Raw genomic sequence first — 13,244 nt, 5'->3', positions numbered from 1 at the left:
ATATATCTACAAATAATTAAAATCATAATAGGAAAAATATCAGATTTTCTTCAACTGAAAACATGGGAAATGATGGGAAATGAGAACTGTTCTGCATGCTTCTGAACTCTCTGAATCCCATCAGTGAGCGGGGGAAGCTACCTACTTTGATTGAACTTATAAACTGCAAAAACAGTTTGGTGAACAGCATGCTGAGGTCCTCAGATTACAGATTCTTGAAATCAGTCAGGATTCCATAACTAACAATATTTAGATCTTTAAAACTCCTAAGAAAATCTGCAAACTTTATTTGTATGAGTTAAGAGTACACTATTAGTCTTTATCATGTAAATACTATCACTGAAGTCATGGGGACCACTGAGAGCTGATTAAAATGGGCAGCTAAAAGCCAAATGACTATTTCTAAATACTGTTTCTTTTAAGTTCATTTTACCACAGTGAAGACAGTGAAGCAATGCCTGCAGTAGAATACGACGTTACATTTATTCATGTATGTTTCCTGATGGGAGCATCTAGACGTTTGGCTGTACAAAAGCCACAGAAAGTCAGTCATCAGACTGAATTCGAGAACTCATTTTGCCCATTGCCCATAGCAGTTAAATTCTGGAGAAGGGTAAAAGGAAGACTGTTTCATTAGCATGGAAGACTATGAGCAATAATGAGGAGCTGAAAGCTTTATCTTCTGTGAGGGAATTAATCCCTATCCAAAGGCCACAGAATAACCTTGTATTTCATCCATTCATCTTAGACCTTGAAGAACTGTCTCCTGAAAAACTCCAAGTCTTAGGGAGTTTCACTCAGTAATGATAGGACCTATGTTACTTCTACTCCACCTGAACCTGCACTGCTAAAGTACTTTGTCTGAGACAAATTGTCATCTTAACAGCTACTGCATTTTAACTCTCAGACAGGACTACTTCCTGGTTTCAGTAAACATCAGTCTGGGTCCATCTCAAAAATCATGATGCTATCCTTAAAAAATAACTATTAAATACAGAAGTCACAGTGTATTAATAAACTCTTTGTTGCTGTAAGTAAAAACCACGTTACTTAGTAACTGAGTTATAAGATCACTGCTCCAGGAGGTGACAGTATTTTAGAAAATAAGTTTTGTTTCTCTCCCCTTTCATGTTACTGATACAGTGCCACAACCAAAGGCTACTACTATTCAAATGTTTCATACATCCAATATATCCAACATCAATTCTTACTTTTCAGCTGATGATCAATGGATGCTATCACAATTAATAATCCTTCAGTCCTGAGATCAAATATATTATTTTTTTTAAATTTCTTTCAAGTGTACTCTGTTTTTTTATAGCTTGCAGGCGCTGAACCCACAAAGTGCACCACAAAGAACTCTTGACAGAAATAACATGTTAAAACTGGAAATGCACTGAAAATCAACTTGCATGCTTTATAATAAATATGGGTAAATATATTACAAAGAAACTATAAATGGAATCAATTTTTGAAATATTAATTTCAAAAAAAGTCAAGTAATGATAAATGTTATTGAGAAAGATGAAAAAACAGGCAGAAGAAAAAAATATTTTTATCAAGTTCAAGAATTCTACAAACCACTCCAACAGTGGAAACTTACCAAATACAGGCAAAGCCTTCACAGAGCAAAGGATATAAGGCAAGAAACTTGGAAGAAGACAGAACTGTCTACTGAAACCCAGAAATTAAATAAATTATCTTGTATTGGTTTGTATAGTCTGGAAGCTGCTACAACCACTGCTCTAAACAAAAGTTTAGCCATAGTTCCATGAGATACAGAAAACAATCCAACATTCAACCCACCTAACACCACTTCTGTATGTGCTTGCATAAAACATCAATGTATTATTTGGACAAGATCATAACTACATTGAAAAAGGGAGAAAGCAGTTAAATATGCCTATATTGAGATGCTGTAGGAAAGCTTCATAAAAATACCTCCATGCTCCAGTCTTTCCAAGCACTAAAGGGAAAGAAACACAGTTTTCCCACGCATTTCCTGGTTTCAAAGACAGCTCCACGATAAAACCCTGGAGGATAATTCAGATTAACTAAGAAACTCAAGCACTTACACGCTTTGCTGGAAAAATCTCCAATACACAAAGCGACAAACACGGCCAAACAAGGGTATTGGTAATCCCTATTCAGTAACATGGAGAGTAGATTAAATTATTCCTTAGATTTCAGGATTTACATGTCTCACAAAGTAAATATTCTACTATGAGGTGAGGACTGCATAGTAAGATACATTTCGACATCATATAAATACCCTGATATGTTTCACAATATATATTGAATACAGATTCTAAAACAGGGCTTTGGCAACTAAAAAATAAATATAAATTTCCTTCATACCTATCAATCATCTGAGTTGGTGATAATAAAATTAGCAGGTTTAGAGTCACTGGCAGTCAATATCACTTTCTGAGTCCCATGAACTAGAATAGGACTGTCATACTGGGCTTCAACCACCACTGCAGGGGAATATTTAACTTTTTAGAAATCTTGTTCTTACAACGCTGTTTTTAAAAACATCAAATGCTTTTGAATTCATACTAGTTTTTCAAATGTGTTTGTTTTAATTTTTTACTAAAGAAGTACTTGCAATACAAGTGTTCTTTACAAACGGAAAATGAGGCACACTATGTGATCTTGATCTAAACACACCTTTCCTGTATTCTTGGGCCCAAACCATTTGACAAAGAAACAGAGCTATCTTAGTCTGAGCAGTGTTTTGAAATTACGTCCACTCAAGGATGCATTCTGACAAGGCATCCGCAGAATTCCTCCCCTCCCTTCAACTGAATGCAAATTGATCTGTTTAAAACTATTAACATCTGGGGAAAAAAATTCCGAAAGCATAATCTTCAGTGATTAAGACTTACATAGTAAAGCTACAAAACTGCAGTTATAAAAAAATGTGAAAAAATAAAAATAGAAAGCTTTCAAAGATACTGTTAACACACAAAAGAAAATTTTTCGTGTCTTTTTCTTAAAATTAAAAAAGCAAAGACAGCTTCTGTAGTTTACATACCCCCGATAATTTTTCAATTATTCATCCGAATATGCAGGACTTCTACTGAAAATTTTGCACCGGAATTTCAAAGAGAGGTTTGACTGTAAAGACATGGTTATCCAAAGTCTAACATAAAGGCAGTATATTGTTAATATTTATGTCTTTAAAATATCATATAGTGGAATTAATATTTCTATATAGGAAAGAAACAGTTATTTAGTTCCAGACAACTTGATAACATCTCTTTCAACTATAGTTATAATTATCACGTACAAACTTCCAAAGCAGAAGTTGTCAAGATTTAACATTAGCATTAATTTACGTCAGGCATCCATTTCTCCAAAGACAGCAAGAATCGAAAAGGAAGTATCATCTTAATTGCCACTAATCTGACCATTTTTAATTACATTGATCAGTAATTTATTATTTTACCCAGTGGCAAAAAGCTGTTAGCATTCAGCTTTAAGAGACAGCATATACTAGTCCTTCTAATTTCCAATATTATCATGGCTCAAAAATGATTTAAAACCACTGTACCATATTTCTTTCAATTCCTGTACTGCAAGATATGCACATTCCACTTAAAACTTCTGTGAGGCACTCTAAAGCATAATCATAGCACCATTTAGGTTGGAAAAGACCCTTAAAATCATTGAGTCCAACCGTAAACCTAACACTGCCAAGTCCACCACGAAACCACGTCCCTAAGTGTCACATCTACAAGTCTTTTAAACACTTTCAGGGGTGGTGACTCAACCACTTCCCTGGGCAGCCTGTTCCAATGCTTGACAACCCTCTTGGTGAAGAAATTCTTCCTCATATCCAATCTAAACCTCCCCTGGTGCAACTTGAGGCTGTGCAGCCTGCATGCACTGTTCTCCTGTTTTGTAGTCTCATACTCCAACACAGGTGTATCATCTTGATTTTACTTTAGAGGAACATGATTTCTCTGCCAAAAATGTTTATATGTAACATTCAACTCCCACATGGTTCAGCAAGCACTCTGCACTCAAACCATATTCTCAGGTCTTATCTGCAAGGTTTTTTTTTTTTTTAAATGAACAAAGAATAAGCCTAAAGCTTTTAGGCTCATCAATCTCAATTCTCATTTCAATGGGGGAAAGGGGGCTAGAAAATGTTCAATACCTGAACTGAAGACTACAAATATCTTCAGCTGAAATTTCAGAAAGTAGTCTACCAGTTTGATCAATAAAATTAAACATGTATTTTCTTTTTTAAAAACATCAATTAATATGATTTTCTGAACATAGCACTGTTTTAGTACTGTGCACTGCAGTCATCAACACAATTAACTGGAATAGAGATGGCGTGTTCACTCAAACTTTGTGTAAAAACTCTGGATTCAATGGGAAGTTTTCTATTTATTTCAATGAGATCTTATTTAATTCCGGTGGAAAATTAAATACTATGTGAAAAATTTTGGAAAAGAACAGAGAATAAATTTCAAGTGGTTTAGAAAATACATTCATTATCTCCCTTTAATTGGTTTTATAGCTAAAAAGGATTAATATATGTTATTGCTATTATGTGATATATTAGAATATAGTTACAGGGCTACCAGAATCAAAACTATCAGTGTAAAATATTCTGTAATACTTTGTGAATGATCTGAAACATACAAACAAATAACAGATTCTGGTTTACAGAGCATAAGCATACACAAATGGAAATGTCTAGACATTACTTTCCACACACTGATAAATGCACAAAACCCAAAAAATTCCAGTAATCAAGCAATGCATTATTTCAAATATGAAACTACACAAACATTCTATTTATAGATAATTTTCACAATTATGATTTTTGTAGTATATGCGAAGTACCTGTTAAAGGTGTTTTTATTAAATAGGAACAAGGTTTTGGCTTGAAATTGGGATTAGTAAATCTGATTTACATTGGGGAAAGAGGAATAAAGTTATGCTATATATTTACAGTGCCAGGAAGAACAAAGGAATAGAAATAAAACTTGTAAAAATGCTCATTTTTTTTCTCAAAGCTTTCCTTAAATACCTAAGTGGATCATTTACTTAAATCCATAAACGAGTTAAGCAACCTCATTGTCCCCAATTACTTAATTCTTTTCATTCACCATACCTTAACAAGTTTCATGAGGTGGTAAAGATCTTCAACCTCATCTTCCTGACATGTGGTATACACTTTTCCAGTATTTACACTGGTACCCTTTATGAAAGCACGATAGAGTGGTAAATCCAAAGCATCAGCATATAGGTCAACGGCATGGTGTCCTACTGTCTGATACATATAGCTGTCCAATTCATCAGTCTGCCCTGCCATGATTAAGAAGCAATCATATTAGGTACATTATTTCAGCAATTACAGATAATCACAATACTACAAAGAACTGAGAAGATCTAAATGTTAATATTTTTCGGTTCACAAACATGTTTGGTGACAATATCTCTATAAACATGAGAAGGGGGAAAAAAAAAGGTTTCTCCACCCAACAGACCTATGGAGAGGAAGACATCTGTCACAAACATGGTGCATATTCAGAAATTGTGGTGTCTCTTTCTTTTTTAGCATTCTCCCCGCTTCATCCAAAAATTTCATAACAGTCCAATTTTGCTCCTATTTATATGTTAATTTTAGTAGGAACACAGTTCAGAGGCACAAATCCAGATGCATTTCAACATACTTGGAGCAGGAAATTCAGAATGCACTGCAACACTGAAAATAAGCAATAGGTTGTCAAAATTTCCAAAAACTTTACTGTTAAAATTGTTATCATGGTCATCAAGAAAGAGGAGGAGATTATTTCTGCTTAAGTAGAATAAAAGTAGACCACTACCATGTTTTGACATTGCTTAATATACAAAAGGAAAAGGAAATCCAGGCCCTTTCTACCTTCAGTCCTTTTAAAAATTAAGCTCAACATGAAATCAGCTCTTCGCTGCCATTTCCTTAACCAGGAGAAAAATTTAACTGGATTTTCTTACATCAGTTTGTACCTAGCAGGTAAGAAAAAACCAGCTAAAATGCAGACACCATGGTTTAGAACTAAATCTCAAACTATATGATAAACCGTTTACACATAAAATCTTCCAGATAATTTTTCAAGCAGATTGATAAAGCAATACATCATTATTGGTGAAATCTCTATTTATTAAAAGCTAACACAGTTTGCTATTTTAATGTTAATTTGTAATACTGGAACTTCTCTTAATTTACACAGACACACCAAACATCTCTGCTGTATACCTATGTAGCACATCTTGCAAAGAAAAAGGTCTGTAACATTGATCAAGATAACTAATTTGTGATGTAACAATTAGGTCATGTCACATTTGATGCCATACAACAGATGCACTCAAAATAGGCAATCCAAACGCATAATCACAACTAACCAACCTAGACCAGAAGAGCTGATTTAAAAGAAAAGTCAGTGTTTTTCAACATACATGAATATGACAAGGTCTTTAAATTGATATTCAGTTCAAAATACACAGTTTCTTTATTAATTGAGACTCTCCAGGCAACAGTGGTACAAGATAAAATAAAATGAATGGCATTGAATCCGCTATTGCCTGAAGCACCTCAATTAACTTTCCACAAAATTTCCAACTACACACTTAAAGAGAGCATTTTATGATTTTAATGACAATATTCTACATTTCTGATGTGGATAAATTAGTTTAAAGACAACATATTTCAACAAGATTAGAGATGATTATGTCCTAGCTACCCAGAAAATGAATTGCTCCTGTACTCCCAGGCATTTGCCAGTTCTCTCTGTGACTCATTTGTGATGGCAGCTCCCTTTTTTCTTCGCTTTCTGTTTATCTTCCTACCATACAGTTACCAAATATCATACTTAACTGTTTAACACATGTTGAACAGTTAACCTATGTTAACATACTTTAACATTCTCCCCTACCAGCTGGGAAACAACTCACTTCCTTTTCAAGTCTCACTTCAATTTACGCTCCAGTCCAACACAGAAGTACTCAGCTCACCCTCTTACCTCACCACTGACTTAGACTACCTGAGTTTCACCCATTCTCCTTCACAGAAATAAGGCTAGGTGCAGCCTGTGAGGAACTGATCAGAAAACTGGTCCAAGCTAAATGGAAAGAAAAAAGGCAGGAAAAAGAAGTGCATCAAGGTCATTCCAATCCAGATCAGTTCCTCAATCCAGTCCATGAATGCTGGGCTAGAATAATGGAGGAAGATACACAAAGCTAAAAACAAATGAGCAGCAGCAAAACTGCGTACTTTTGGCAGCTGGAATGGTTTATGCCAGTTTAAGGCATTTCTAGAAATACAATGTTTGTTTGTTTGATGATATCCTCTACCACCTCTTACTATTTGTGCAACTGAACTCACAGAATCCCTTTGTTTACCACCAGAAATATTTGTATTCTCCCTTTTTCAAATCATGTAAGCCTTTGTTTTACAGATCTTCATCTTCTTGTGTTTTTTCCCCTTTGAGAAAAAAATACATTTTAATACATCTACATAGGATTTTCTTTTTTCTACCCCTTTTAAGATTTCTAGATTTCCCTGCGATATGCAAAACTATATAAAACCACATAAAAGAACTTAATTCAGGCACAGCTGTGCCTCCATTGTTTCTAATATTAAAAAAATCTTCTATGAGAAATGTGGCTTTCATACCTGTGTTTTCAGCAGGTCTTAAATTGGCTAGAGCAACAATCTGATGTCCAGCAGCAACACACTGCATCATATTATAACAACTGTCCTTCCCACCACTGTAAGAAAAAGAAAATAGTGGCAATTAAAAGTACTCATGAAGGTTTTAGCCCCTTATTACTTCTGCCTAACTACTTAAAAATTAGTATCATCAGAGCTGGTTATAAATTTTTGAAATAAAAAAAGGTTGCAAAATACTAGCAGTAGGAAAAGGATGATTTCACCATATAACATTTACTATATATGTATAGTGCTTACATAGAGTATCCATAAAGATCCAGTTCTGTATCTTATTACTTACTAGAGAGGTTCCATGAAGAACAGCCATTTACAGTGGAATCCCTTCAGAACAAGGACTGCCTTCTACTCGAGATGAATTAGTCTGTACTCATTACTAGATAACTTGGATTAAAAACTTATCTGCTCCAGAGAGTTGCCAGCATTAGCAATCTTTTTAAATGAAGACTCTCATGTTAGGAATAACGTTTATCCTTCATGGGATACTTTGCTAAAAGTTTCAACATTTTAAACATATTTCCCATTCTCAAAAGCTGTAATTATTACAGCCAATAGGTTCAGCTGACACCACTGAACATACAATTTTTTTTTACTGCATGTAACAGCTAATAAAAATAATTACTGATTAAAAAAAATATATAAAAACAAACAGAACAATATTCTTCTCTAAGGCCAAGAGATGATACTCTAACACAGAGAATACAATTACTTTTGATATTCATTCAAGATCTTCTGAAACATTTTCCACTATCAGTGAGGAAAGAATCCTGCTCTCTTCATGTCACTAAAACATAGTATTTTTCATGGATTCTAATCCCTATCAAAAGAAATATTATAGTCTAACAATAAAACTGAGTGCTCTAGAATACACACTGCTTACAAAATCCATGTTCAGACTCGCCGCCTTCAAACTACAACTGCAGGTAGAGATTCTTTAAAAGCCAAGGCATAAAAACCAGTCCCAGGCAGGAACTGGAACAGAGATCTATACCAGCTCTGTAAAACTATGTTCTTGAGACATGGACAGGAGAACAAATAGTACAAGCAGCCCTTGCTAGAACAGACCGTTGGTTTCCCTGTGACCACACTATTACCACCAACCTTCTTCAGCATTTCCAGTGTAAAGTTCCCACTTCTATCTAGCCCTCTACTCAAGAGCTTGAAAGTGCATTACAAGAATGTAACCATACAGCTATTCCCCTTAATTTCTGCTTTTATCCATGCTAAAATTCTGTATGCTGACCTTAATTTGCTGTATAACTCAAAGTAGAAATAGTATAAATAACATGGCATCCTTTCATGTTTGACAGATTTTTGTAAAGCAATCGCTTATGTTTCAGTGCTATAAAAGTAAATACAAATATGATAATAAATACATTCCTAATTCGAGGTTCCAGCCCTACCTGACATTATTCTCATGCACATCTACAACCTTCTTCTAACCTATACATGGATAAAAAAAAAATTTTCAAAATCCTGTGTTCATTAATTCTGGATACTGTGCTTGACAGCTTGAAAACGTAGATAGTATTCACTTCATAATGTGAAATTTCAGGCTTAACAGACTCATAATGAGACAAAGGCTCCTTTTCTTCCTGAATGACTCCATTCTAAAAAATAAAAGCCTCCCACTAGTTCTGATTTCAACTCCAAACACAACTTTAGAAAAATAATTATATGACAGTAGGTAATTGCCTATGCTGTTCACAGCATTTCAGTATTTTTTTTAATCAAAAATTAAAAGGACACTAGAATAAATATATTAATCTTTTCAATTAATTTATATTTTAAAAAAACCCATGTTATGATGAGGCTGCATTCAGATTTCCCACATTTGACCAGCAACTACTTGATCAAAATTTGTAGTGCTCACTGGATTACATGCTACTGTACTGTTATTTATTTTCTGTATTACTGTTACCATGGACCTAAAAACTAACCATACCAAGAAACAAAGCGAAACGGTGTCTACCCACAAGGCCTTCTAATCTAGCTGTAAAACACATGATGGGTAAGACCAATGAAGCCAGACAGCCCATGCTGTGGGAAGAAGGTGGACTTGGCACAGTCCCAGCCTGGCTGATGTCTAATAGATTTTAATTAAAAAAAAAAAAAGAAAGAAAAAAAGCTTTAAGAAGAGAGATGAAGGCAGGTATGAGGTAGCCTGGGACTCCTCTCAGTTCTCATCACAGAAAAAAATCACCAGGCCTTTTTTCTAGGAAACTACCAGTCAGGCCACAGTCAGGGTTAGTTTTGACAATGTTGCCAAGTATGTTAACGGGTAGGGTTATATACAAACAAAATACCAGAAGAAAACAAAATATGGTAAACATAAAGATACAGGTCTATAAAATACTCCTGAGCAAAATTCCTTTGTATTGACAAGTGTAACCGTTCACAGTAAGAAAATTCTAGAATTGAAGAGTTGAAAAACATCACACTTCAGGTAGAAGACTGACTTTAAAATGTCTATGGTATAGCACAAAACACAATACAGGGTTTACCCCGTAAATACCAGCTTAAAGCAAGACTATCAACTTTAAGTGTGGCCAACATTTTAGAAGAAAAAGAAACAGGTTAAAGTAGTTTTAGATATAATCCTGACCTTTTCAAAAGAAGCACTTTTCAAATACTTTTTTCCCCCCCCTCTGATCTTTGAGGCTAGCTCTGTTACAAAGATTTCAGATACTTTGATGTCTCTTTAAAATTCTTCTTAAAACTATTACTGAAACTAAATCCATCCTTGTAAAATTGCCCATTAAAACAGCAATTCTGTTAGAAACCTGTTTTTAGGATTTTATTTCATCCTGCCTTTTAACACATTCCTCTGCTTAGAGAGTATCAAAATAAATAAACCTGGAAGATGAAATCTTATCTATAAAACAAGAAAAAACACCAAAGCTGACTTTCCTACTCTGTATTTAAGCAAATCTTGAAAAACTTATTTAACATTTGCTGTATTTTTTTTCCTCTTTAGATGATGTTTGGAATGATTTGCAATTGTTGTGGCCAAACGCGAATTTCAACAAGGTTTGATACTAGACATTGCCTAAGAGAGTTTAATACATTAAATGTTAAGACTTCAGTAAACAGTTACTGCAGCCAAAAATAAAAATACACTGCTCACATCCACACAATCTTTTTCCATTTACAGGTTTCCTAGATTGTTGGTTTTTTAACTCTTATTTCTCAAGAAAGGAACACACCTGTCCTTGTTAGAAAATGTTAATGTCTTTCTAAAAAAAATACAAAAAATCCATTTACAGTACGACAACTGCAGAAACTGACAAAAAACGGCGGGAGTGTGGGGAGAGCAAATACAGCAACTCCTGACAGACAGGGCTGTGTCCAACTGCAACTATTTAAATGAGTGAGCTTCATCTTTTTTAAGAGCAAGTTGCAATCTCTCTCAAAAGAGTCACTAAAAAAATCAATGGTTAAGAGTTGAGAAAATTTATCCTAGGAGAACTTAAGATACTTGGAAAGGAAAAGCACCTGGAAATTCAACTGCAAGAGCACACCTCCCCCTAACCGCAGGGCAATGGGCCGGGGCTCTGCACCCCCAGGGCCGCGGCTGCTCCCCGCCGCCTTCCCCGCAGAACCCGGCTCCGCGCTGGAGACGGGCTGACTCGGGAGGCCGGGAAAACGGGGAAAACAACCTTGGGCAGTGTTGTTTCTGTGTTTTGGGGGGGTTGTTTTTTGTTTATTTTTTCTTTTTCTTTTAAACAAACACTAGTAGTTCTTGAGCGTCGCGGGAATAAGGGCAGAGCGGGAGCGAAAGTGTTCCAGCCTTCCCCTGCGTGCAGGCAGGGATCGCCTCACGCCGGCACTCCAGCGCAGCCCGCCGGCGGGCCGCAGGCACGGACCCGGCAGCCCGGCCGCTCCGCGCAGGGGAGGGGGGTGGCGGGAAGCACACGGGCGGGCAGGGCCGGGGCAGGAGGGTCTGCCAGGCGGCGCTGGGTGGGGCGCGACCCCCGGGCTGCTGCCGGGCGGGCGGGCTCGGCCTCTCCCGCCCCCTCCCTCCGCCGGCGAGACGCCCCTCGCTCGCCCCCAGGGGCGCTCCCTCAGCCCGTTACCTGATCAAAGCCACTACTCTCATGCTGCTCAGGGGCCCGGGGGGCGGTAACGCTAACGGGGAGCTGCGTGACAGCTGCGAAACGCAGCGGGGAAGGAGCCCCAACGCCCCGGCCACCCTGGGCCGCGCACGCCGCCGGCTCCGCCGTTGCTACCGCTCCCGCTTGGCCGCCTCCCCTCCGTGGACCCTCCTCCCGGGGCAGGCCGGGCGACTGCCTGAGCGGCCGGGAGGCCCGGCGGGCCGCCGCCCGTGCCTGCCCGGGAGAGGGACGCGGCCTCTGCCGCAGCCCTGGGCGCCTGCCGGGGCGGCGGGGGCCGGCCGCGGCCCGGAGGAGGGCGGGGTGGGGGGCGCGGCGGCGGAGGCAGCGCGCGGGACGCCTATGGAGGGCAGGGCGGCCGCGCTGGTAGGCCCGGGCGGGCCGCCGGGGGAGCGCCCCGGCCGCCCCGCCGCCTCCCCCTGCCCGCCTTTTTCCTTCTCGTCTACTGCGAACAGCAGCCGAGCGGCTCTAAGCGATTGCTGCGTGGGGAATGGGGCCGGCCGAGCGCGGTGGCCGGTCCGTCCCCTTCCCCTCGGGTGATTGCCGGGGGCGCTGCGGGGCGTAGTCGCAGCCCGGTTTCACCGCGGCCCGGGGGCGGGAGGCCGGGAGGGTCCGCTGTGAGGGGAGGAAATGCCTCGGGGCTTCAGAAGTCGTCGCGGGCCAGTGGTAATCGCGGCTACGGGAGCCGGAGCCCGGCGAAGCCGCTGGGCCAGGCGGGCGGCGCCAACCGGGTAGCGGGCGGGAGAGCGGCGCTCCCTCAGCCCCTGCCCTCCACCCTCGGGGGGCTGATGAAGGGGACCTCTTCCGAGTCGCCGCAGTGTCCCCCAGCCGCCCGCGTCGAGGGGCCGGAGGGGGAGGCGAGCAGGGAGGGCGACGAGAGCAGACCTGCCGCCTGCCTCGCTGGAGGTCTTTCTGTTCGCACGCGAGCACAACATACCCACCTGCACCCTCGGGTTCAGCTTCTGCAGTACAAAAATCAAATCTTTGTCCTGCGATCCCGGTTTTGGGCTAATTTTCGGAGCAATCCTGCTGTTAGGCCCACGACAGACCCCACTATAGGTTTGCAGGCTGAATGAATGAAAAGTTCACCCAGGTGCCCAGTCTCTGAATCCAGACACAGTTTTGTTTCTCCCAAGTCACAGAAGAAATCTATGGGTTAGTTCTGCAGATGAAACCGTTTTGCTAAGCTTCTAACCCCCAGCAATGGTTTTATCTGGTGGTGTATCATGGCAGTGTTTTGAGCAGAGGTCAGAGGGCCCACCACTCTGCAGGCTTTGATTCAAAGGGCCTGTAGGTCCAAGACGGGGGTAAGAAACCACTGGTGTGCTGTTGGTTGCTCACCCTCGCTGGAGCCTGGTGCGCAGGGTCCGCGGGACAAGCGCAGTGCCTCAGGGTGAGCCTCG

At 39.7% G+C, this 13,244-nt stretch overlaps 1 protein-coding gene across 2 annotated transcripts in view; it reads right to left on the bottom strand.

The window, feature by feature from the left end:
- The window catches only part of DPH6 (diphthamine biosynthesis 6), a 217,788-nt gene extending 205,786 nt beyond the window's left edge, over nucleotides 1-12,002 (bottom strand). The window contains exons 1-3 of one of the 2 annotated variants that reach the window (XM_074868193.1): nucleotides 11,806-12,002; nucleotides 7,676-7,770; nucleotides 5,135-5,328 (exon numbers count right to left, since the gene is read on the bottom strand). In XM_074868193.1, the coding sequence (XP_074724294.1) occupies nucleotides 5,135-5,328; nucleotides 7,676-7,770; nucleotides 11,806-11,828 (312 nt within the window). In that variant the 5' untranslated portion in view covers nucleotides 11,829-12,002. Of the gene's footprint in view, nucleotides 1-5,134; nucleotides 5,329-7,675; nucleotides 7,771-11,805 lie in introns of those variants that run through there. The other variant, XM_074868194.1, reaches the window with a different exon arrangement.
- Between the last annotated feature and the right edge of the window lie 1,242 nt (nucleotides 12,003-13,244).

The sequence above is a fragment of the Strix uralensis genome, chromosome 4 (genome assembly GCF_047716275.1).
Source record: "Strix uralensis isolate ZFMK-TIS-50842 chromosome 4, bStrUra1, whole genome shotgun sequence".
Classification (NCBI taxonomy): Eukaryota; Metazoa; Chordata; class Aves; order Strigiformes; family Strigidae; genus Strix; species Strix uralensis.
The sequence above is the reverse complement of the archived record's forward strand: the minus strand, read 5'-3'. Positions and strand labels throughout refer to the sequence as shown.